The 25937-nt window shown below is 44.1% G+C and overlaps 1 protein-coding gene and 1 long non-coding RNA gene across 5 annotated transcripts; one reads left to right on the top strand and one right to left on the bottom strand.

Annotated features, from left to right (window-relative positions):
- Positions 1 to 1359: 1359 nt before the first annotated feature.
- LOC115403863 (NXPE family member 3-like) lies at positions 1360 to 22099 on the top strand. 4 transcript variants are annotated; one of them, XM_030112892.1, is made up of 7 exons: positions 1363 to 3672; positions 6939 to 7059; positions 7213 to 7656; positions 8887 to 9182; positions 14206 to 14276; positions 20430 to 20624; positions 20707 to 22099. In XM_030112892.1, the coding sequence occupies exons 2-7, from the start codon at positions 6964 to 6966 to the stop codon at positions 21255 to 21257; spliced, it is 1653 nt and encodes a 550-aa protein (XP_029968752.1). In that variant the 5' UTR covers positions 1363 to 3672; positions 6939 to 6963; the 3' UTR covers positions 21258 to 22099. The 4 variants fall into 4 exon arrangements, 1 of the variants encoding a protein (XP_029968752.1); XR_003933252.1 differs by lacking the exon at positions 20707 to 22099 and having other exon boundaries at positions 1360 to 3672; positions 8887 to 9178; positions 13958 to 14276; positions 20418 to 20477; XR_003933254.1 differs by lacking the exons at positions 1363 to 3672; positions 20707 to 22099 and adding an exon at positions 4844 to 5822 and having other exon boundaries at positions 8887 to 9178; positions 13958 to 14276; positions 20418 to 20477.
- Positions 3739 to 14478, bottom strand: LOC115403893 (uncharacterized). Its single transcript, XR_003933262.1, has 3 exons — positions 14215 to 14478; positions 13939 to 14116; positions 3739 to 7631 (listed from the first exon to the last, which is right to left on the bottom strand). It is a non-coding gene; the product is annotated as an uncharacterized LOC115403893 (long non-coding RNA).
- Positions 22100 to 25937: the final 3838 nt, after the last annotated feature.

The following is a 25937-nucleotide window of genomic DNA, read 5'->3' as shown; positions in this document are numbered from 1 at the left end:
TTAGCCTTCCCAGTTCACATGTGTTTTTGGGATTTGGGAAGGCCTTCGACTGCATCCCATAAGGTGTCTAATCAGGGGTTCTTCGGGAGTATGAAGTCTGGGACCCCTTCTTAAGGGCAGTCCAGTCTCTTTATTTCCTTGAGTTTCCTTGTCTTGATATCAGTAGATTGCATCTCTTCCAGTGGTCATGATTTCAAACTAGCTGGGTATCTGATTGCTGTTAGCTGTACATGTTCATGCATGGATTTTATTCTTGCCACTCAGCTGACTATTCAGGACCTGTCTCAACCTCTGTAGGTATTTGGCTGTGGCTGACCTCCAGGCTGCTTCATCATGGTTGCCATTTTCGGTAGGGATGGGAATCGAGAACCGATTCTTTTGTAGAACCGGTTCCTCATGTCTCGATTCCAAGGAATCGTTTGGCTGTCTCCTTAACGGTTCCACTATTGATTCCGCTGTGTGCGTGACGACGTATCATGCACGGCGCGCATGCACTCACACAGCGCAGCTGTGGTCTGCTCTACTGCAGCTACAGAGTCGCGGACCAGAAACTCCAGCAAGAATCTTATTTTCCTCACTCCGGAGCCCTGCTGCTTCAATCTAAACAGAAACAAGTCGGTGCCAGATGTAAAACTAGTTACGTGTTCCAAAATCTGTGATTTCAAATAAAATCTGTGTCGCGTTTTTGCAGTAACATTTGTACTTCTTCTGGTAGAATATATAACAAACAACGCGATCTAATCATTAGCTGCATTAGAAGAATGAACGATGTCGTACTTACTCACTGTAGAAAGTCAAACGACACCAAATTGCACAAAACAAAGCTCTATGACCGGAGCGGCTGTGTTGCCAGATTGGGCGGGTTTCTGCACAATCAAGCTTCTTTTGAACCCGAGGTGGGTTGATGAAATGGTTATGTGTTTGTGACGTGCTTTTATAAATGAAAATCCGTTTTTTTACGTTTTAACATGCATTTTGTACAGAGATGGAGGTTTGGATTGCTTTCTATTGTTGGACAGTTTTAATATTATATTTAGGGCAGATCTGGCAACCTCCATCAGCTGACAGCAGACACACCGAGACTGTGTGAGTGACAGAGCTGTGGAGCTGGACCAGACATGCACAGGCATCCGAGTGTAATTTAGTTTTGAGCTTTCCAGCCTGGCGTCAGGAAGAAGCTCCAGAGTTTGGCTGGATTTCACACGAAAAGATGAACTGGGGCTACTTGCAGCTTGCAAAGTGTTTCATGACATGGATATTTTTTCTTCTGTTCAGGATGAGGATATTAAAGAGTTAATGCAAACACCCCATTTGTGTTGTTTCATTTCTCACTCAATGAGAATCGATAAGAGAATTGATAAGGAATCGTATCGCTAAGCAGTATCGACAATGGAATCGAAATCGCTAATTCTTAACAATTCCCATACCTAATTTAGGTATCCTCAGGTATTTGTAGCTGTTTTGAAGCCTTCCTGTTGGTCCCACAGATTTGAGCCAAGAGAGTTTTCTGTTTGTCCCCTCATGCTCTGTCACTGGTGTGAATTTCGTGTTCCTACTTCAAAATATGCCCACTCTGTGGGCCATAGGGGTTTGATTGTAGGTGGCGCTGTTGAGCCAGTGTTGATCTGTTACTGTGGAGGTATAAATTTTATCTAATTTTTTGCTGGGCCGGTCGCATAGATACCAAAAAACCCCACATTCAGCTATGTTCAGGGGGTCAAAAATGCATTCTTGTGGGACAAAGAATAATAATAATAACACAGAAGAAACTGAGCAAGAACAATACCCTTCGCCGTTACACTACGTGTTGCGGCGATGGCTAATAAATATAAAAAAAGAAAAAAAATACAGAATGTAAAACTGAATGTTAAGCACACATTAATTCACATGAGAGTCCTACCTCAGACAGAAGATTGTGGTTTCAGATATAGGACAGGTTTTTGGATACACACCTGGATATGTGGGTATTGATTAACCAGGGATATGCAGAAATATTCAGTTGAACAAATATGGGATTAGTAAAGGCAGATATCAATATCATCTAAATGGCAAATACACAGGTCCCAACAGGTTAGTTCAGGTCACCAAGATTGCAATGGGTGCCACCATACGTCATATACTTCTATATTCCTTCATTTCAGTCCAAACCATTTGGTTACTGTGTCCAGGAGCTTTTACTGCATGGTATTGCGAACATCATTGGTTGTCCCTTTGACCATGATTGGGGCGGAGAATGAATCTGCATGTGAACTATGTGGAGAGGCCATTTAGAACATCCTGTGCCACCATTTGTTGCTGCAGTCTGTTGCGACAGAAGCGCAGTAGGGAGTTCTCACCAAATGCCAAGGTTGATGCCTGCAACTCCCAGAGCTCATCTTCATTCTTAGATCATCAATGGTGTCCCTGTAGTGCCCTCAGTGGTGGTCAAGTTGTGTTAATAACAGCTGCCATTGATGTTTGTCCTCAGCAACTTTCTCACTTTGCTACTCTGTCTGTGTCCAAAGCCCAGTGGCATGAGCCTGTTGACATATCTGTCTACTGACTGGAAAGAAGTTTGTTTAATTGAGCCTCATCAAAAGGATTGAGGACCAGACAGGTGATGATATACAACTGAGCGGTCATCGATTTGTTTTTTTGTAAGCTCATCAGCAAGAGAAGTTAATCCTCCCAGAGAGCAAGGAACACACCCATCTGAACCATGTTGCTGGAGATGAAAGAACAATAGTGACAGTTATTTTCACACCCACCCCTCTTTTCCTATTCATTACAAGAGAAGCACGATCCTATTCTGCCAAACATTGAGGGATGTAGTATCTAATTGTTCAGTTAACCCTGTAATATCATGTTGGGAATAATTTACAAATCTCTGCTGGTTCTAATAAATTTGAATTTATCCAATCAACATTTTATTTTATGGTTGTCTCCAATCAACATTTTATCCAGTCAACATTTTAATTTATGGTTGTCTCAAGGATGATTGATTCAAACCGGCTTTGAATTAATCCAGTACACCTTTAAAAACTCAAATACTGTCAAAGTAAACCCTTTGGTCAAAGGATCCCCCAGGTGTATATCTGTGTATTGTGGAAATTTACAACTTCTATTAATATTCTACTGTCTTCTGACCTATTTAATATTATGGAGAAATGCAGCTTGTGACTCATAATCTTGCTCGCCTAATCAGACATACGCTAATGTTCATGCAAGGAATCTTTGAGTATCTCTCTGCAGAAAGACAACTCCTTATCAGGCAGAGCGGCTGTGCTGGGACAGCAGAAGGAACACCTTATCCACATCAGTGTGAGCGAGGCAGAGGCCCAACCAGCTCAAACCAGCTCCAGGGATGTGTGACCCAGAAGAATGAAAATATCACCCCGCCTGTGAGCGAAAGACTTCATAAAAACGCACACATTAGATTAGACATCGCCTTTTGCTCTGACTCTGTCAGTGAGGGCTGCTCGCGGACAGACTCGACACAGAGGACCAGAATTCTGTCTAGAGGCTTCGCACAAATAAATTGTAATCAGCGTTGGAAATCTGCATTGGGACTCTTTATTTCTGCACTCTATTTGGGATCCAAGAAAGAATCTGTAGGGTACGAGGAGCAATCGGAGGGGAGCCCAGCCCGGCACCGGAGGGAAGAAAACTCCGTCCTCGACAGTATACAAAGAGGTAAGGTGTCTCACTGGTGGCCGCATAGAAAAGTAGCAGGTAATGCAGAACTGAGTCAGTTTTATTGGTTTCGGATGTCCATGGATTGCCACCTTGAGGTGGTGGAGAACATTGTGTGAATGTGAACTGGAGTGATGCTGTCGGGAGCTTCAGCTCTGGATTCAGAATTGCCAAGAAATGTGCAGTGACTGCAGTCGCATCAGCCTCCCTACATCCCTACAGTGCAACATATCTGAATGTGCAGCAAGCAACAGGGCAACTGTGGAGAACTGCTCATAAACAAATTAAACTCCTGCCTTGTCAGTTCTTCATTAAAGGGTACCAGCCACAAGAGGGCTCTCCTGCACAGCTGGAGTAAATCTATCAGTTATCTGGGTGAGAAAAAAAATCACAGGATGCAAACAGGCTGACTGCACAGAAGAAAGATTTAATCAATTTATACTTTCACTTACTCTTTTTTGACCTTTGATGACCTCTGTGTTTAGTGTAACATATCTGATGTTATCAGGTTTGTTCTCATCATGAACCCATGTGAACATGATCAGATAAGACCGAAGCATGATGTAGCAATCAACGTTTAAAATATGATCAACAACAATCATATCATACATGAGAATAAATATAGAGGTTGATATGTGGGACAAATTAAACTGTTGAACATGAGCTTTTACAACAACTGTATTTTGTATTTTATATTTATATGCCTGGGAGTTCTTGATCATCTCCTTTATCTCTAAGAGGAGGACTTTAATGACATAGGGTGGCTCCTGCGGCCCTGCTTCCTGTGTCTGCCTCCATTTCTACATCTGGCTTGTTTCACCTGAACTTCAAATTCAATCAGCACCATAAACCCTTGGATTTCATTGTTTTGTTTTCCACTACGTTCAGCCAAGGTAACACACACTGCATTCTTTTCCCACTTCATAGATCTTGAAATGAACTGTTGATTTTAATTGGGACTGTATGTATTTTGTGTTCTTGTGGTTTAGAGTTTCTATTAAGTTAAAAACTGCTCATACTATTGATATTTGTATGTAACACAGAGATGTTTATTATCCTTCTCTAAATGCCAGATATGCTGTTAATGATGGCGGGGCTTTAGTTTTTATCTACCTGTATAGGTGTGTTTTATGTTTACTGATCCGAACAACGAGGTAACTGAGCATTAGGTGTGGATGATGTTTCAAGGTCAAGATATTCTCAACACATTTGGGCTTGTTTTTTCTGTGGAGTTGCATTCAAATGTGATGAGGTTGCAGGGTGCATTGTTTGCTCATTTTGGGATGAGGCTTCTCTTGTAGAATCACTCCTGGAACTTGTTTTCATGCTAAGAGGACAGACAGACTGAGGCAGATGACGGACGGTCTGCAGGTCTTCATGGAGCCTGGCAGACTGCAGGTTTTGTTAACAGGAGGGAAGCCTTTGAAGGGCCTTAAAGAGAGTGTTTTATGTTGAATTCAACAACAAAGCCCACCAACGAAGCCTGGCAGGACTTCTGGGTTGTGGTCCCAGCTCCACGCGCTAGGGCACAGAAGGCAGGGACTGCATTGAATCAGATGATAAATGACGCTAAACTGAGTTAAATTTAGCTAAACAGAGTCATGTCTGATCATTGGAAACTCTTTAAATCAGCTTGGTCTGAGAATAGAATAGAATAGAATAGAATAGAATAGAATAGAATAGAATAGATTGTCTTTATTGTCATTGTAACGAGTACAACGAAATAGAGCTGCAACTATCGAGTATTTTTGGAATCGAGTACTCTGTTGATTATTTCCAGTACTCCAGTACTCTACATTTTGGGTCACGTGGTGCACATTCCACGCATGCACACTGATCCACGCATCCTTGGGGAGCTTTTCTGTTGCTCCAGACTGTTTATCTGCTCTTTTATTACAGAATATTTATAGAAAATGAAGCTCATACATTGTTAGTCTATTATCATTTAGTATTAGAGTTTATTTAGCCTTTTCTGTTTCTGAATCGTGGGGCAGCACCCGAGCGATTGCACTTTCACTTTCATTTCTATCAGCAGACCTTCTCGTCCCTCCCGACAGAGGCTGCTCTCTCCGTCCACCAGTTTTCCATTCTCTGGAAGTTTCTGTCGACGGAGCAAGAGCCTGATGGCTTCGGAGTCACTTTACTGCACGGTTTGTTTGCTGTGGCGCTCTGACGCAAGTGTATACCGGCGCGACCGGCACGTACACGCAACGCGTTCACACGCAGATCGATCCGCGTGGACCTCAGCAGAAAGAAATTTGTGACGGGACAGGTGTCAGTACCCGGTCCGGCATCGCTTGGATATGTCTGTCAGTCACAACAATCTGGGTGACACACACACACCACATCTCTCTCTCTCTCTCTCTCCCTCACACACAAACGTGTGCGCACACCTCATCGCCACGTGATGTTAATTAAACGAAGCCTCGAGGTATAAAATTTGCCTCAATCATTTTTTGTACTCGAGTGACTCGAGTAATAGTTGCAGCCCTACAACGAAATTGCACGTTGAGTCCCCACACTAAGTGCCAACGAAACTATCAAAAAACAAGATAAAAAAAAAATAAAAACAAGAATGTGTATGTACATTCCTATGTACATATATATGCCCATACACATACACATACACATACACATACACATACACATATACAAATACCTATACATATATATACATACATACACCCAAACTCAACCTTGCAGCATCCGTGCGCACACACACACACACACACACACACAACCTAATATTAATAATAAAAAAACTAATATTAACAACCTAATATTAATAATAAAAAACCATGAATGCATGAACTCTCATTTTGTTGATTCAAGTTGTATGTTTTGCTTTTTCGAGGATTGTTAATTGTTATCTGACACTTCAAAAAACACATCTTTTTAAGTGAATTATTGTGAATTATTTTAGCAGTATCAAAAAATGAAGAAGAGTGAAATCATGCTACATCTTGACTCAATGAAGTAATCAGAAGTAGTGAGAAACTCATTTGTATGAGAACAGGTTTTTCAGTTGGATTTTTTTCCATTCAAATTAAAAACGAGCATGAAACCACAAAGGTAGTTACAGGTGAGTGACCTACCTCAACTGTACTAAACACATTGGTCTGCACTGTATTTCAAAAGAAAATCATGTGGAATCAGTTGAAGCTGTTCCCTTTCTTTTCTGAAATATATTTTACTTTTTTCTTTTCATTTTCACCTTGTACACCCATGTTTTGTCTTCTTTAAATTTGTTCTTTTCTTTTCATCAGATGAACTAGGAAAATACGATCCATCATGGACACAGCTTGGAAAGGATTTTTGAAGTCTGGCATCATCCTTCTGTTCTTGAGCTCGTTTGTCTACATATTTTATCACATCAACTTTCTGGAGGTGAGAACTGAGTAAGCACTGAGGATCCTGTTTGATATGTTGCACTGTGATATTACTGAATCTAAGAGCAACACCATTGGATAAAATGTGCATAAATCAAGCAGAAAGGGAAAAACCTCAATTAACTGAGAATACCCACTTTGGTTCTGCCAGTTTCAGAAAACACCGAAGCCTCCATTCAAGAACATGAGTGTCTCCAGTGATCCAGGCTCAAATCAGAACTCCTGCACCTTCCGATGGTTGTCTCCCAAAGAGATCCATGAGGAAAACATCCTTTTAGATTCCATAGCTTGGCCAAATACTCCATCTGTGCCAGCTCCTGTTTCCCTGGAAGGCACCAGCAATGCAGCCCGCAGCAAATTTGTCATTCTCCCAAGGCCAGGAGGTGGATCGTGGCTCGTGGGGGATCAGCTGGAGGTCATGATCAAGATGTTTGACTTTAAGGGTCATCCGAAGAATCATGGGGGAGATTTCTTCCTGGCTCGGCTGCACAACCGGGCTCTTCAAGCAGGTGTGGCAGGTCAAGTGGTGGATCATCTCAATGGGACCTACTCTGCTGTGTTCTTCTTACCCTGGGAAGGAAAGTCAGAGGTTGAGGTAATAACTTCAGTCTGGTCTTTAATCTATTTTGAGGTTAGTTCTACTTTAGTGACCGCACGTATAGCATTTGTAATAACACCAACAGAGAGAATAATAAGATACAAAATTATTAAATTTCAATTAATTGAAAAAATGAAAAAAAAAAGAAATCCTGCCTCGCCACATGCATGCACACACACACACACACACACACACACACACACACACACACATACACCATCCCTGTTTATGACTGTTTACATAAGAAAACGAGACTACATCAAGACATCTGTGAATATGTCATGGTGACAGATCGTCAGAACCTCAAATACCGAACCTCTGGGGTTGTGAGAGCTGACCGAGAGTAATGAACCGCCATCTGGTCGCTTAAATACTCAGCCTTCAGATAAATAGTGAGAACATCTCCTACAGCAGATACGAAAATAAATAAACAAATAAATAAATAAATAAATAAATAATTAATTAATTAATTTAAAAAAATAATAAATAAATTCTCTCAGCTCGGTTTGTTGGGAGAGAGTAAGTTTCCCACAACCTCAAGGTCATGCAACCTGACCAGGAGTAACAAACCCTTCTTTAGTGGTGCATTAAATTCTGACATTTGATCCAGTTGCTTGGCAACCTGACACAACAGAAACTCAAGTTCGTGAGCTCTGACCATGGGTATTGAGCTATGATCTGGTCACTTCTTCAGCACTCACCACAGAATGATTGACACTCAATAGTAAATCGTGAGAAATGAAAATCTCTCTAATCTTACACCAGATCCCAAAAAAAAAGTCATTTCCAGCATTGGCAAATTATTTTGTCAATTATTATTTGTGAATTATATTTATTTTTGCAATATATGAAATAAACTAAGCTTTTAGAAAAGAAAGTAGTTTACACCTATATTTTAAGCATCCAGTGTGTTCTGTGTTCAGAACCTATGGTTCACCTCGCTATGACGATTCCACCCATGCAGAGATGACAATCTATTGTGATGGAAAATGAGCAAGGCTGAGTTGAGGCGAGTAGTAGCAGAAATGTGCAATGAAAAAATTGAAAAAGTGGTCGTTATATGGTGATGTGGTTGTATTAGTCAGATTACACCACAACTATTATTTATTCAGGTCTGGGACAGGAAGCAATATTTCAAGCAACATTCATTGCTTATTGCTTCACTTATAGAGCAAAAGCTCAGTGATTGTTTCTTAATGGCCTTTTTTTGGTTCTTTGTTCAATCAGGTAACATTGGTACATCCCAGTGAAGCAATCCCATTCCTGCAAAGGTTTTCTGGCGAAAGGCCTAATGGAATGGACTACTACAGCACTTTTCAATCAGGCTCACTGACAGACACTACCCTGTGCAATGTATGCCTGCCTCCAACCCAGCAGCCACAGTGCAACTACACTGATCTCAATACAGGTGAACTTTGGTTCTGCTACAAGCCACAGAATCTGAGCTGTGATACCAGGATAAAACACTTCCACAAAATCCGAAAACCCATCAAGGCCGAGGAGGACATACTCTTTAAACGTAAGTGGTTACCATGGCTATGACTCTTAAGCTAAACTGCTAGTACCATTACTGAAAATAGATGAATGAACAATCAAAAAAGTTTTGGGCAGGAGTCTCCTGAAAGGTCAAATCTCACTTTATATTTTTGCAGCATTTGTCTCAACCAATGTACAGCTGCTCCATGCTAAATACAGTAGTATTCTAACCTTTGAGGTGATTTTAGTTTTGTTTTTTACTCCCCACTGAATTGCCACCTTTACATGGTGGAAGAGTGTGAGGGCCTGCATGATCCCAGTAGCCAATATATATTGTCTGGGGCTTTATACCCCTCGTAGGGTTTCAAATGGCAAATAGGGCCAGACGAGGAGCAAATCGTAAGCCCCCATTAGAAAAGAGACATCAGGGACCACTTGGTATGGTGTAGTCGGGGCCCCACCCTGTAGGCAGGCCTGGGGTTTGGGCTCACATATGAGCACCTAGTGGCCAGGCCTTTATCCACAGGAGTCAGCTCAAACTGATGACGTGGGCCCAACTTCTGCTGAACCCAACCTCCCACAGAGTGCAGTGTAGATTGGGTGGCAGCCAAAAGCAGGGTGCCCAGTGACCAGATCCATGGACACAGAGGCTGGCTCTTGGGACATGGAATGTTACCTGAGCTTGTGAGACAGCTTGAGAAGTACCAGCTAAATATCATCGAGCTCACCCCAATGTTTGAAGCAGCTGTTTGGCACTGGGGTTGCAAGGTCTGTGGTGTCTCCCAATCCTAAATCTGGAAACCCCCAAACCCAGTGGTGGACACTGGAAATAACGACTGCCGTCAAGCTGGAGAAGAAATCCTATTGAGTCTTGCTGGCTCGTGGGACTCCCGAAGCAGCTGACAGGTACCAACAAAAACTCAGGTCTGGGAAGGAGTTCGGAGAGGGCATGGAGGAGGACTGTTGGTCAGCTTTGGAGAAGTACTGGCAAACCATCCGATTCCTCAATAAGGAAGAGCAGGTCTCCACCAACACTGGTTACATTGGAAGACCAAAGCTACTGACTTTGACTATATTATCAAACGGTGGAAATAATGCTTCTTGGATTTCCCCAATGCCCCAGCACGTCATCCTTGGAGGAAGAAGAGGCTGAGGTCTCAGAAGTGGACTCATCCATGACACAAGCTGAAGTCACTGAGGTGTACTGTCTCGGTTAACATGTCTCTGTAACATTGCGTGGCGGTCGAAGACAGTACCTCTGGATTTGCAGACTGGGGTGGTGGTCCCCCTATTTAAAAGTTTTGGGCAAGAGTCTCCTGAAATGTCAAACTTCAAGTCCCTGGAGGGTATTTTCCAACTACAGGGGAATCACATTCTTCAGCCTCCCCGGGAAACTCTCTTCCAGGATAGTGGAGAGGAAAATTGCAGTAATAGCTGAACCTTGGATTGAGAAGGGACAATGCAGTTTTTGTCCTGGTCCTCAAATACTGGACCAGTTCTCTTCCCTCCATCGGGTGCTCGAGGGTTCATGGGAGTTAGCCCTACCAGTCCACATGTGTTTTTGGCATTTGGGAAGGCCTTTGACTGCATCCTATAAGGTATCTTATCAGGAGTTCTTTGGGAGTACAGAGTCTGGGACCCCTTGTTAAGGGCCGTCCATCTCTGTATTTCTCTTTGAAAGTGCCTATAAATGATTGTGTTGTATTTTGTGTTACATAAATAAAAGTGAATCGAACTGAAATTTAGTTTGATGACCCATTAGGACTCTGTTCTGCATTGTTGGTGTAAGATTGTAAATGCACTCCCATAGAATATGGACCCAGGGCAACTGATTCCATGGCGGGATACCGTGTATTGTGAGGAGTTTCCTTGTCTTGAGATTGGTGGCCTGCATCTCTTCCAGTGGTCCTGATTTTATTCCACATGGATATCTGATTACTGCTAGGCATACATGTTCATGGCCTGGATTTTATTCTTGCCATTCCGCTGACTGTTCAGGACCTGTCTCACCCTCTGTAGGTATTTGGCTGTACTTCACCACTCGGTTGCTTCATCGTGGTTGCCATTTGCGGTATCCCCAGGTATTTGTCGCTGTTTTCCACATCTCTATTGTTGCCTTCAGGTAGTTCAACCCCTTCAGTAGTGACCATCGTCCACCGGCAGCAACCTCGCTGCTGGAGCGGTGGTCCTGGCCCCGGTCCATGTTCCGGTTCTCCCCGGAGTGGTGGTCCCGGTTCTCCCCGCGGCGGTAGTGGTGGCTCCTGGTGTGCCTCCTCACCGCCTCCTTGATCAGCGGGCAGCGAGGTCGAGGTCCGTGGCGATTGCCGCTGCTCCGGGACCGGCGGGGAGTGGTCCGGCTCCAGGGCTGCGGCGGATTGATCCAGGGCTGCAGGGGAGAGATCCGTCTCCGGGGCCTGGATGGAGTCGGCCGGGACCGCAGCGGAGAGGGCCATCTCCGGGGCTAAGGTGTTGTAGTCCAGGGCTGTGGCGGAGCGACGACATGGCCTGGTGGTGTCTGGCAGCATGAATTCCAGGTTGTTGTGGCGGCGAACGGTGGACCCGCCAGAGGATGCGGGGGCAGCAGAGGCTGCAGCAGGCCAGGGACCCTCACCACCCGCTGAGCTGGCATTGTCGTACTGCATCAGGGCATGGAAGTGGTTAGAGAGGGGTAGTGGAGGCGAAGCCATGGTGGGCTTGGGCTTGTGGCCCCGCATTACCACCTCTGCCCATGAGCGCTGATGGTCCGGTGTCTAACAGGAGTGAGCCCAGGGTGCTGGAGCGGTGGTGGTGTTCATGTAGGACGAGATGATCATAGATTGTCCTTTGGCCAGCATCCGGGCCTGCTCCAGTAGATCGTCTTTTACCTCCGACAGCCGACGGATGTCCTCCCTCAGGTCGGAGACGATCCTGTCTGCCTTAATGACCAGGGGGTGCAAGCGAGGTCCGCGGTGCAAAGCTGCGGCCATGTTGGGCTGGTGGCAAAGTTACACCGGTAGTGAAACCGGGCACCAGGGACCGGGCACCAGAGGTGTGTGCCCGTGGGTACCGGTGTAACCGTGCCGCCATCTTGCTGCCTTGACGCTCCTGGTTTACCGCTACCGGCTCCCCACTCGTACCCGCTGCTCCGCCTCGGTGCTGCCGCTCCATTCAGGACCAGAAGCATCAGTGCTGTGCCATCTCAGTGCTCCTGCGCTGTCTCAGTGACCGATTTAGTCCAAATGACATCACAATGGCATTGCTGTATATCCTGGTGACATGAATCAGGGAGTTCATGTCTCGTGCACTCCTGACATACAGCCTGATGTCATCCATGTATAGGAGGTGGCTGAAGATTGTTCCACTGCAGAATTGGTACCCGTATCCGCTCTTGGTGATGATCTTGCTGAGGGGGCTCAGGCCTATACAGAACAGCAGGGGCCACAGAGCGTCTTCTTCGTATGTGCCACATTTGATGCTCACCTCTGCCACTGGCTTTCAGTTAGCTTCCAGAATTGTCTTCCATAGCCTCATTGAGTTTCCCAACAAGGTTCCCAGTTACTTGATGTTGAACAGTTTCAGACATTTCAGTATGCACGAGTGTGACATTGAGTCAAAGGCTTTCTTGAAAACAATCCAAGCAGTGCAAAGGTTGGCGTGTCTGGTCTTACAGTCTTGTACAATCACCCTGTCGACCAGTAACTGGTGCTTAGCTCCTCTGCTTTTATTGCCAATTCCTTCCTGGGCTCTGCTCATGTTAGCACCTCCATGTGCCTGTTCATCTTAGCAGCTATGATGCCAGGTAGGAGCTTCCATGTAGTCCTGAGGCAGGTTTTGGGTCGGTAGCTGGATGGTTTTGTTCCCTTCTGGAGATCCTTCATGATGAGCACTGTTTGACCATGGGTTAACCACTGTGGGTGGTTCTCTTCTCTTCCTTCAGGTGGGTCATTTGCATTGGCAGGGCATTCATGGAGTGCAGTTAGCCAGTACGTGTGAATCCTATCAGGACCTGGAACTGTCCAGTTCTTCATTTTTGCCACTCTTTTCTGGATGTCTGCTGTATTGATGACTACTGGTTCTTGTTCTGGGAGTTTTCAGGGTTCTGTTTGCAGATCTGCTAGCCGTTGTGTGGCACCTCTTTCTCCCAGATACTCTTCCAGTATTGCTCAGCCTCTGCCCTGGGTGGACCTGCTGTGGTCTGCCATTGAGAGTATACCTTTCCAAGTTTTTTGGAGAATGTTGTGCTTATTCTCCTGGCTTCCGCTTCTCTTGTATATCTCTTTAAGTGGGTAGCTGGGGCTGTGAGTCTTTGCTTAGCAGTCTCCAGTGCCTCGGCTGTGGACAGCTTGCTGTATTTCTTAGGCAGTTCTATAGTTGTATTGGCCCGTCATCATGAAAAAGGAGCTGAGAAGAAAGGTGAAGCTCTGAATTTGCTGGATAGTTTATGTTCCCACCCTCATCTATGGTCATGGGCTTTGGGCCATGACCAAAAAGCCAGATCCCAAATACAAGTGGCTGAAATGAACTTCCTCCACAGGGTGGGTAGGTGCTTCGGGCGGCTGTGGTTCAGTGGGGAGAGCAGTTGTCTTACAATCGGGATGTTGTTAGTTCGATTCCTGTTTCCCCCTGTCTGCATGTCAAAGTCTCCTGAGGCAAGACACTGAACCCCAAATTGCCCCCAGTGAATGTACTGAGCGCCTTGCATGGCAGCCACCTCCACTGGTGTTTGAATGTGTGTGTGAATGGGTGAATGTGATAATACAGTGTAAAGCACTTTGGACTCTGTCAATGCAGTGTAAAAGCGCTATATAAGTGTTGTCCATTTACCATTTACCATTCCTTAAAGACAGGGTGAGGAGCTCAGTTACCAGGAAGGAGTTGGGTGTAGACCTGCTGCTCTCTTAGCTGGCCTGGGAATGCGTCAGGATCCGTTCTGAAGAGCTGGGCAAAGTGTGTGGGGACAGGGAAGTCTGGAAATCCCTGCTTATACCACCATCACCAGATCCTGGATAAAAAGTCGAAAATGAACAGGTGGTTGGAAAATGTTTTTGATATTGTGCTGCCACATTTTTACATTTGTTTTCTTTGCTTCAGTGGGGTCACCATGAACGTTCGTATTCCGGCTTCAGGACCTGCTCATGTCACCGCGTTTCTGAAAAAGAAAGGTAAATTCAAATATGTACTTCCACCAACATGCAATCTGATGCCTAAAAACAAAAAAGACTGAATCACAGAAGCAATCAATGCTAAATACTTGAGTGTCTGTTTTTGACACCTGGACCTTATTTCTACGTGTGGGCATGCTCATATACTCACTCAGACTAACATCGTGCAGCTCGGAGTCCTTCAGAAGTTATTTAGATCCATCCGGATTTAGTGGGGGCCACGGCAAGGGAGCTTCAGCACGGGATTATATCGGCTATATTTTTTCATCCATCGCCAGTGTTATCGTAAAGTCAGCTTGTCTACCATCTTCAGGTGGGTCAGCTGACCCACCTGAAGACGGTCAGATGGCCAGGGGCAGCCGGGCCGTGTGTCCGGTCACCTACCTGTGGAGCCGGGCCTGGAGGCGAGGCCGCTGGGTCGGGGGAACCGTCCAAACGGCAGTGGCCACTGGGCGCCGTGCTGGGCGAGGGGCCCCCGTGGCGCCCCGGGTTGCCTTTCGGTCTAGGGTTGGATGCTCAAAGCTCTGCTCTGCTCTGATGGGATCTGCTGCACATAGCTCTTCTCTGACACCGTGCTAACTTAGCCACAATTAGCTCGGATGCTGGAGCCTCTCCTGTCAGCTGCCCCACGGTGAGCGCACAGTGCACCTCGCCCGGCTTGGAGACCTCCAAAGACTCTCAGTGAGGAGAGACTTCCAGGAGCGCCCCGGGGTTGGATGCTCAAAGCTCTGCTCTGCTCTGCTCTGATGGGATTTGCTGTGCTTCACTCTTCTCTGACACCGTGCTAACTTAGCCACAATTAGCTCGCCTCCGTGGTTATGCGACGGGTGCCCGCGCGCTCCACGGCCGGCACGGAGCGCGTCTCCACCCGGGTGCAGAGATCCGGAGCTCTCCCGTCAGCCTCCGTGGAGCAGCTCTGGGCCGTTTACCCAATCGGCCCCGAATTGGCCCCTGGAAGCCGCGGCCTGCTTCACGTGCCCCCGTGGAGCAAGCCCTGGCGCGGCAGCTCCGGATCTCCGCTCCCGGGTGGAGACGCACTCCGTGCCGGTTGTGGAGTTCGCGGGGACCCGCCGCATAACCACGGAGGCGCGTGAAACTGGTGCGGCTGCTGGAGCTCTTCCGTCGCCTCCGTGGAGCAGCTCCGGGCTGTTTACCCAATCGGCCCCAACTCGGCCCCTGGAAGTCAGGCACCCAGGCGCCGTGACAGCCGAGGCTGACTCAAAGTGCTTCTCTGCTGGGGAGAGGAGCGCCAATGTTCCCATCCAAGCTAATTGTGGCTAAGTTAGCGAAAACTGTCAGCTGACCCACCTGAAGATGGTAGATGAGCTGACTTTATGATGACACTGGCGATGGATGAAAAAATATAGCAGAAATGAGCGATTTTGCAGAGATTATGTCCCGCGCTGAAACTCCCTTGTCGTGGTCCCCGCTAAATCCGGTTGGATCTAAATAACTTCCGAAGGACTCCGAGCTGCACGATGTTTGTCTGAGTGAGTATATGAGCATGCACACACCTAGAAATAAGGTCCAGGTATAAAAAAAAACGGAGTTGCCCTTTAAGTAAAGGTGTATTCATATATCATCCATGATAGTATCATAAATGTTGTTTTGATGAGAAGTAATTTTACCTTACCGACTATTTACAGTCACATCATTCTGCTATTGGCATATTAGCGTTGCCACTCCTGTCAGTCCATTTTGTGCTACTCACGTCAGTTAGCTGCTTCATGCACGTCACTCCCGATCATTGCGCTACAAATCTCTCCTGTTGGTCCAGGACAACCCAAACAGGCAGAATCAATGTATTTTCATCCAGGGCCATCCCAAACAAGTCCGGAAAGATGTTTTTTTTGGTTTGTTTGTTTGTTTTTTTCATTTGGCCAGGATCGCTCTGGACCTTTGGCCTATTGTGCAAAAGTAGGATTCAGACATCTTGAATCAATGACTGAGCCTGGTTCATCCAATCCAAAACAAGAGGGTTCAGGCTTGCTTGGTTGCACAAAAGACCATTCCAGGATGAGAACACATGGATTCATCAAGTCAGGTGAAACCAATCCAGGATCAGCACGTGCACGTGACTCCTTAAAGAGACCCCTCCACCGATCACAGAATCACTGATTCACCATAACAACCAGAGTGGTGTCCTTCTCTCCGCCAGAACAGGAAGTTCCCATGGAGGCAGATGAGGACAGTTGAGCTCTTGTTTCCTCTGTTATTTAAAGGCATCAATCACTTTCCAATATGCGGATATTTGATCAAAAATCATCCATGTTTCATTACTGTCAGTAAGTGCAGCAGGCAGCAGACAAAAGTGGCAAGTTCAAAGGTCACTGTATGACCTTTCCCTACAGGCTGACTCAGAAAACACTGGTTTTTCATTTAAAAAAAATTAATTAATACATCCAAGTTTGATTTATATATTTATTAATTAACCGGAGTCTGGTTACCAGTCAGCAATTAATTATATCGACGCACGTAAAAAAACGTAAAACAAACCACTGTTTTGTTTTGTTGGGGTTTTTTTTAATCATATTTCTTGGAGATGCTTTGGCTATCCCAGCATCCTCACCCCCCAACCTGGACCACGGACAACAGACCCAATAGCCTGATTTATTATTTAATTGAGGAACGTCATGGTGCTTTTTTTTATGTTATATGGAATGTGCATCTATATATAGTATATATAACTCTTGCCTAATGATTACAAAGAATCTAAGCTCATAATGTATCTTAAATGACTGAATTACTGATCAGAAATGTTTAAATCCTGACAGTGGGTCTGGTTGAATGTGATAACTAGAAATTGGCACTCAGAGAGTGCAGACCTCCGCCACAGCTCAGATCAGTCACCAACAACAATAAGAACACCTTTTGTAATCAAACATTGTGATCAGGGGTGTGATCGGAGCGGAGCACTACGGCGTGCGGTGCCTCTCTCTCTCGCCCTCTCGCCCTCTCTCCCTGTGTGTGTGTTTATCTGAAAAGGAAAACCGAAAAGCCACAAAGTTTATGTTATTTAACTTCATTTAAATTTGAAAATTTACCAGATTCTCTCGTATTTTCTGTTCCCGACTTCCTGTGTGGTGCGATCTGCTTTGTCCAGCTTTACAACTGGTGGTGCACGCGGCTCGCGGAGAAAATAGAGAAGAGCGGAGCGGCCGTGGTCCACGGCGCAAGTCGCTATGCACGCGGCACTTCCCCGCGCCTCCTGTATGAACCGTCAGATAGGTTAACAGGGGCGCCGATCTGACAGTCGGTGCGCGGTGCTTCCACTTCCGCGTCGAAAGCGGCACGTCCTGTGCGAACCAGGCGTTTGTCGCCCCCTGTCGGCGGGCCTCCTCAACTATGTGAAAGACTCCGTGTCTGTCAATGATAAAGAATCCTTTAAAAAATTCCTAGATCCAGACAGTGATGCGGATCTTCACCAAAATGTAATAGATTCTAAGTTAGCCCAAGACCCACCTTTCCACAAAGTTTCATTGCAATCTGTCCATTACATTTTCCGGGATCTTGCTAACAGACCAACCAATCAACCAACCAACCAACAAACCAACCAACAAACGGACGTGATTCCATAACCTCCTGGCGGAGATAACAATGTATAGTGAGCAACAGAATAAATGTTGGTTTCCATTTGTGGACTTCTGACTGAAAAAAATGATGAGATTTAACAAATTCTGGAACTTTTCCTGCTCTGGAACAGACCAGCTCCACAGAATAAATCTCTAATCTAACTTATGTCAGAACATATCTCACCGTACCCTATCCTACTTTAGAACAATCGCATCATGAATTAATTCATCCAGGATAACCAAGATATCCCGGCTTAATACCTTGTCTTGGTTTTGTGCAGCAGGCCCCTGATGTTTTGCAAAATGTGTATTGGGCACTCTGTCAACAATATCAAAAACTGACAATGTGTCATGTATTTGCTGCACCCTTTAATGCTGAAGAAAATCTTTCAGAGGAGAGAGAACCTGAATGTTTTCCCATTTACTGTCTCTAATTTGTTGTCTCTAATTTAATTTAATTTATTAGTAATAAATCCACCGTAACACACTGATATGATGAAGAGGGAGCTGAGCTGTAAAGCAAAGTTTTCTGTTTGCTGGTCATCAGTAGCATGCAGTGATGCTTCAGTCAGGAGTTCAGCAGTAACAAATTCTCTATGTACTGGTCATCATTTCATGACAGAGTGATGGTGTAAGACTTTCAGTTGTTAAGATGGCTCTTATAAGCCCAGGATGGCCAGCACATCACAGAATGGAAAACAAACAGCCCAAAGTCTTTCCACAGTTCTTCCATGTATCACACCAAGATACAGTGGCAGGATCTCCCTTCCACAGGCGACACAGGTGTGTCTACCCACTTCCCTTAAATAGGGAACCAAATAGGACCAAACTACCCATGTGAAATGCAGAGGGTTGTGCTCAATTACTTTATCAGTTATTTCATTTGTGCTATTTACAATTAAGATATCCTATTTACATTCATTCCATGTACAACAACAATTAGTCTTGCCTTTTCCATCTTAAGTTGCACATTAAGACCCAATCCCATTTCTCTTTCTGTCCCTACCCCTTAGCCCTACCTATTGCACCTACCCCTTTGGAATGGAGTGCTAAGGGGTAGGGCCGAAAGTAAATCCCTCCGAATTGGGACACCCCTTCGACAATCGCATACGTCATCAGTAGTCGCCACTGCCGATGACGTAGGCAGATGCGACAATTTGCCGAAGTCCTCATTGATCAGGTGTATTCGGCCTTCTTCGGCTGAAGTTTGCCGAAGAAGGTTTTTCTTACATTTTAAAACTTTATTCATTGAGAAAATACTTAGATTTATGAACTTCTTTCATTGCGGACGCCGCCATCTTGCCGATCTTCCAAGGCTTTCTGGAAAATCTGTCATACCCCTCCATTTGGAGTGTGCCTCGGGTGTATAGCCCTCCCCCTTAGCCCTACCCCTCCGTTATAATGACAATTGGGACACCCTACCCAAACAACTTCTGAAGGACTCCGAGCTGCACGATGTTTGTCTGAGTGAGTATATGAGCATGCACACACCTAGAAATAAGGTCCAGGTGTAAAAAAAACCAGAGTTGCCCTTTAAAGTCTCCAAAAATGGCAACGCACGTAACACTCTATGAAGGGGAGAAGGGAGAGGGGGGAGAACATTATGTGACGTAATGTTACTTATTGCACCTTTGTGATGTGCTGCGGGCACATCGTGGTTTTTTTTTACGGACAGTTTCTCGTTTTTTTTTTCCCTTCAGATATTTAGGGAATATTTATCCTGTTTTGTGTTTTGTTACTTTTTTTGAAGTAATTATCTTCTTCTTTTTTTGTTCGGTTTTGATTGGAGCGAGACGCGCCGCCGCGCTATAAATAGCAGCATGGAGGCGGCGCTCTTGGTCGGGTCGTTCGGTCTCTCTCTCTCGCTCGCTCACTCACCTCGTTACACCTGTCGCCAGGTGCGCTCGCCGGCTCGCCTTGGACTCCGGCTCCGACAGGCAGGCATGTTGCTGCAGGGCATGCTCGCCCACTAGCCGGCTTTGTGTTCTCTTTTTTCCGATTTTTTCCTTCTTTTGGATCGCTGTCTTTTTCTGTCCAGGTGTGACCAGCCATCCCGTTTTTGCCTTTCTTTTGATCGGGTTTAGGTGGGGTTTTGTCTTTAGTTTGGACGAGGGATCAACTTCGACGGCTGCATAGCAGCTGGGCTGTGAACTCGTCTTTTTCTTAAGTTTGGCTGGCACATCTGGGCCTTCCTTGGTTTGCTACTTTGTTCTTTTTTTTTTAATACAGTTTTGGGGCACGGGTGATGAGGGTTCTCTTTCCTCCAGAGCCTCGTCAGGTTCCAGCTTCAAGACGCCGACTCTGGAGAAAGTGTGAAATAAATGACTGGACCCTCATCCTGTTTGTCCTGTGTCCTTGAGAAACATGTTTGACTCTCCGGGTCATAACAACCTTTAAAAGTTAATCATTCCTATACAGAGAAATGTAGGGTAGTTTTCCTTGAAGACACGTGAGGCATGAGGAAAATTTATGCAGGTGCTGATGAAAACACCTGGAAATGATTGAATGATGAAATGAAATAAAATATGAAGATAAAACCATATGTCAACACAATGTAACCTTTTGACAGGTCAACTTGCAGCAAGGAGCAACAAGGACATACCCGGAACTGCTGGTTACTATTACAAAGGTCTGTGGAGTTCACTGAGTGGCACCAGAGTTCAACAATTCAATAACGCCTCTGCCATCAGCCAGTGCCTCAAAGACAAGGTGGTCCTCATGTATGGAGACTCTACAATCAGGCAGTGGTTAGATTTCCTCTCAGAAGAGCTTGCAGGTAATTCACCTGAAATAACTTTTCACAATTTCAATTTAACAGTTTATCTTAAGTTTAATTTTCTCTGTTTTAATTCTTTCAGATCTCAGGGTATATAACCTGCACATTACGACACAGTTTGGACCATTTGTGGCGCTGGACCATGTCAATAACATCTATGTGACATTTCGCTGCCATGGCCTTCCAGTTTGTGCTGGCACTTCACCAGTTACAGAGCTACATTATGTTGCCAATGAACTAAATGGAATAGCTGGAGGGAAGAACACAGTTGTAGTTATCGGTGTCTGGGCACATCTTACCTCATTTCCCATCAAGGTCTATATCCGTCGGATTATGAGCATCCGCAAGGCAGTTGTTCGACTGCTAGCCAGAGCTCCAGATACGAGAATTATTATCCGGACAGCAAACCTGAAGCAATTTCCAACACGCTTTCTAGCACAGCTCAGTGGTGACTGGCCTTCACTGCAACGTGACAAGATACTCAGGACCATGTTTAAAGGAATAAATGTTTATTTCGTGGATGCCTGGGAGATGACTTTGGCTCACTACCTCAAGCATGAGCTCCACCCTCAACGTCCAATCATTAAGAATATGATTGATGTTGTTTTGTCGTATATTTGCCCTTCAAAGTAAGAGTAGGCATGTTGTTTCCTCAAGGAAAAAAATAATTAAGATGAACAGACTTCTTAATTGTGAGGTGATTTTATTTCCTTAAATTTCATCTGTTATTTGTAGGATGAAGTTGAGCTGTAACACGCTCCCAAAAAATAAAGGCACATCAATTCAGATCACGGTTCCGAGGGGAGTCATGATTAGAAGTCTTGTTAAATTTCCAGAAGATCAGGCCGCAGCACCAGCCAATCAGCAGCAGACCAGTTATCATAAATACAAAAATATACCCATCTTCGACATCTTCCACGGACAGGTGCCTGGGATGCAACCCCCCTCCACTTGCCCCGGGTGTCGATCACATACTCAGCATGCCGAGTCCCGTCCGGGAAGGATCCCCCGCTCCTGTGCTCGTTGTTGAAATGATCGTATCAATTGCTTGAGAGACCAGCTGATCAATTCCATGGTTGATATTTTGGTTTGTTCGAAGAAACCAAGTCAAGTGATTGCTCCAGTCAAACAGAGGAGACAAAAGTGAAGCAGCAAGCAGAGACAACAGGAAGAGAGAATCAAAGTAGGAGCGACAGAAAAAGTGTCCGCCTCCTCCGAGAGCCGAGCAAGAAAATACATCAACACACACAAACATTTATACTGTGCAAGAAATCATTCATCCCCTCTGTAATAACTGTTTTGAACAGGTGAAAATAAGATGTACTGTTCTCTGTGGTTGTGTTTGTTTAAATAAGTGTTTTTTTTTGTTTTGTTTTTTTTTCATGTGTGATTGAACAGTGTTAAAGACAATTTTCTGTTCAGAGTAAAGAACAGACAACAAAGTTTCAGTCTGTCAATAAAAAAACCAAGCAGCATCTACTGGCAATCTTTTCATATGATGCACACCCGAACGGGAAAGAGAAATAATTCCTTGAAATTCTAAACTATAAATCATGTAACCTGAAATTAACTGAAAGCATGAAAACTATTTTTAAATGCCAGCAAGTGACTGAATGGTTGTATCGAGCATTGACTTCAAATGTAACCAGTCACATGAAATGCGTTTCACAGCATTACTTGAAACTTTCAACTTGGATTTACTTCAATAAAGACAATTCTTGACGTCAAAGCATAAGGTAGGATTATTCTACACCATTGCATTTTATTATTAACCGTGTTTAAAAAAAAAAAAATGTTGCGGGTAATGATCAAGATATGTTTTTGTTTGTGTAAATTATTGAAAAAATGATTTCATTTGAAATTTGAACCTCTTGTTTCAGTGGTTCATTGAGATGTGCCATGGGTTGAGACCATACCTGGTTGAGACACTTTCTTAATGTCTCAACAATAAGAAATATTTATTCCTTTTGAAAGGTGGCCCAGAGGTTTATTGTTCATCCGATTCAATCTATTTGAACAGAGAGAAAGAGGGAGACTTTGATTATGTGAAGGGCTTTAAACCTCTTTCAGAAGCCCAGCGTCTCAGGATTCTGCTGTTTGGACCACCAGGCTCTGGAAAGTCCAGCTTCATCAACTGTCGACAGTGCTCTATGAGGAAAAATTTAAAGTCAACCTTCAGCAGCCGCCAATTTTGCTGACAGTGATTCACTAAAAAAGTGTGAAGAACTTATAACTTGGATACTGTTCATTATTTAAATAAAGGTACAGTTCAAAACACATTCAGGACTTCCTCCAGTATTTTCTTCAAATTAAACACAGGACAGTTACTTTTTACTGCAACAAATTAATAACAGAGAGTCAAACAGACAAAGTGATCAATTGAAATACTACCTACTGCTAAAAGGAAATGCTAACATTGTCAACACTGTCATCACTTTGTTTTTTTACTTGCAATACAGAATTTATAAAATCCAGAAAGCAAATGCTGTATTTTTTTTAATCCTCTTGTCTTCAACGACACTATGGGTATTGAGAAGGGCTCTGGGAGAGGAGCTGATGTGTTGAACTTTGGCGAGCCGTCATGGCAGCAGACAAGCCATTGTTGTCGAATGTGTGGTGGTTTATTACTTTTATCTAGTGCAGTTGAGATTGTTGCATTGGAATGAAATCATTCACTCACTCAAGCTCTTCGTTCCATGTGGTACATCAGACACAAATGTTTCACCACCCATCCCTGTACTGAACTTTGGCTTGTGATCCGTCCCATGACAGACTGTCTCTTTCAGGTCCTTCATAACAGTCCATCATCAGGTGGTTTTTGTTGGGGGGGGGGGGCTTAGCCCTTAGGAGATGCACACGATGTGAATATGAGCATAGCACAACTACAAATAAAGCTTTGCAGAGTAACAGTGTGTTTACAGCTGCAGTTCTCAAACTGGGGTCCCTTTACCCCCAGTAGTTAGAGAGCCAGAGCTTTAGGATATATGTATATCTATTGAATTCAATTCAATTCAGCTTTATTTATAAAGCACCAATTGCATCATTGTCATTTCTAGACACTTTTACAGAGAGAACCCAACAGATCCACATAAGCAAGCACAGATGACTGTGGAAAGGAAAGAGTCCCTTTTAAAAAGAACAAACCTAAGTAGAACCAGACCCAGAGGTGGCAGCTTTCTGCTATTTCGGTTGGAGTGAGGGGACAGAGACAGAGAGACAGGACAGACACAGAGACAGATAAAAAAAAAAGTATTTACATGGTCACTAGTGGGCGCTTGATTTTAAAACGTAACCCATGGTCGTAATTTAGGTATAATTAACGACCACTGTGGTCGTTTGAGTTGGAGGACTTGTTGCTTCATCAAGTGGTGCTGAGTCTCAGCCAGCAGAACTGAGAAGAGCTCAAGCAGCATTTTCAGAATGCTAACGAGAAGTTATTTTGCAACCTGAAAGAAACAGAAAGCATGAATTGTGTTTTTAAATAGTTGTACTGAACATCAAAACAAATATGAACAGCTTCAATTCAAATTCTCACCTTGTATTTAGTCATAAATACAGTCATAAATGTGTTATTTAATTTTGGATTTAAATTTTGAAAAAAATGGTTTTCTTGTTTTATCGTTGAAATACCGATATGATAGATGAAAAACCTATTTTCTTACAGAGAACCGCCAATTTGAAGAGTCTTTTGATTTGATATTTGTACATTTTCATTTATTTCTGAAGATACTGTACAGGTCTTTAAAAAAATGAAGATGTGCCAATAATGGCGAGCAGCACAGTATCGAATTATACAAATAACATTATTTGTGTTGATGTGATTTTTTAAAATGTTGGCCTTTTTTGATTTTTCAGCTCGTTCCTGGCAGTACCCCTGCCAGATCCAACTACAATTAAACTCCAACCATAAAGGACAAAGTTCATGTCCTGGTTTGTGTTGTTAAAGTCAACATAATAAACCCATAGGTGAAAGTAAGCCAGAACGCACCCGAATGCCGTGCCGGTAAGAAATATCCTGGCCTCTTCTCCAGGAACGCCCCGGAACGCCTCTGAAAAGCAACTTTCCCTCATGCATACAAAGTGAGGCCTTTTTTTTCCAAGCAAATTTTACCGAAATAAGTGTAAAATTGATGAATACATAAAACTCATCTCCAGACTACATCTTCTGTGACGTGTTGAACAAGGTTAATGCGCCTGACGAGCACTGGAGCACTCGCTTACCGTGACAGGTTGCAGCTTGTAGAGGCAGTCTCTCGCTGCAGCGTAACGTTAATCCAATGTCCACTGTTGTGTGTTTTTTGCAGACAACAGGGAAGTCATTTTTGCAAAATAAAAAAATATAAATCCACAAGTAATAAATTGTGAGGGTTCACGCGTCGTCTCTCTGTCATGCGAGCAGCATCACTCCTTCCGCAAACAAGCACACGTGGAAGTGAGGTAAACTCAATGCGTTCTTTTCATTGGATGGCTGGTTGCCGAGGTGATGTAAGGACACTCCCCCCGTCCCCGTCTTAAGATACAACTAGGACAGGTCAAAAATGAAAAGAAAAAATTTTTAACTAAAAACAACATATATATATATATATATATATATACATATACATATATATACAGTATATAAATATTATTGTTGTGGCGGCAGGCACCGCAGGGGGCCACCATACTGTTTGGTGCCGCAAAGCATCATGGGAGGGGATTGTTCGGGCCGTTTCAAGATGTATTTTGTGTTAAAATGTGTTAAAATGTACCTCGTTTTGTTGTAGGTGTGTTAAGTTATTGTTTTTCTATGTGTTGATGCAGTTTTTCCGGTCTTTTTATGTTAAGTTTCATTTACGTTATGTTGGACCAACAGTGAGTGTCGGTGTGAGAGTGACCTGGCCTCTGTGCAGACATTATTTGGTGTGAGCAATACACTCCCGGTATATACTTGTTGTTACAATAACAAAAGCCTTGGTTGAGCAGCAGGGCAACAGTCCTCGTCAACTGTTGCCTCATTCATGAAGAGGCCGCCATCACAATATGTATTATATTTACACATTCAAAATAAAATTAAAACAGTTAAAAAGAAGACATTATGCTTTCAAGGATGTCAGAAAAAGCAGGCTTTATCAATATCTGTTTTGTACGACGCTCACACGCTTTGCGCGCAAACTAAAACATTTTTTTGAGTTGCACAGTTCCTGCAAGAATCTTATCTTACTTTCACCCCTGAATAAACCTGATGGAGAATGAGGTGGTTAACAAGATAAAGGAGATCAAGGAAGAAGATCAAAGATCAAACCTTAAGTGAGTCATCACAGCTGTTTTTGAAAT

This window comes from Salarias fasciatus, chromosome 17 (genome assembly GCF_902148845.1).
Source record: "Salarias fasciatus chromosome 17, fSalaFa1.1, whole genome shotgun sequence".
NCBI lineage: Eukaryota > Metazoa > Chordata > Actinopteri > Blenniiformes > Blenniidae > Salarias > Salarias fasciatus.
The sequence above is the reverse complement of the archived record's forward strand: the minus strand, read 5'-3'. Positions and strand labels throughout refer to the sequence as shown.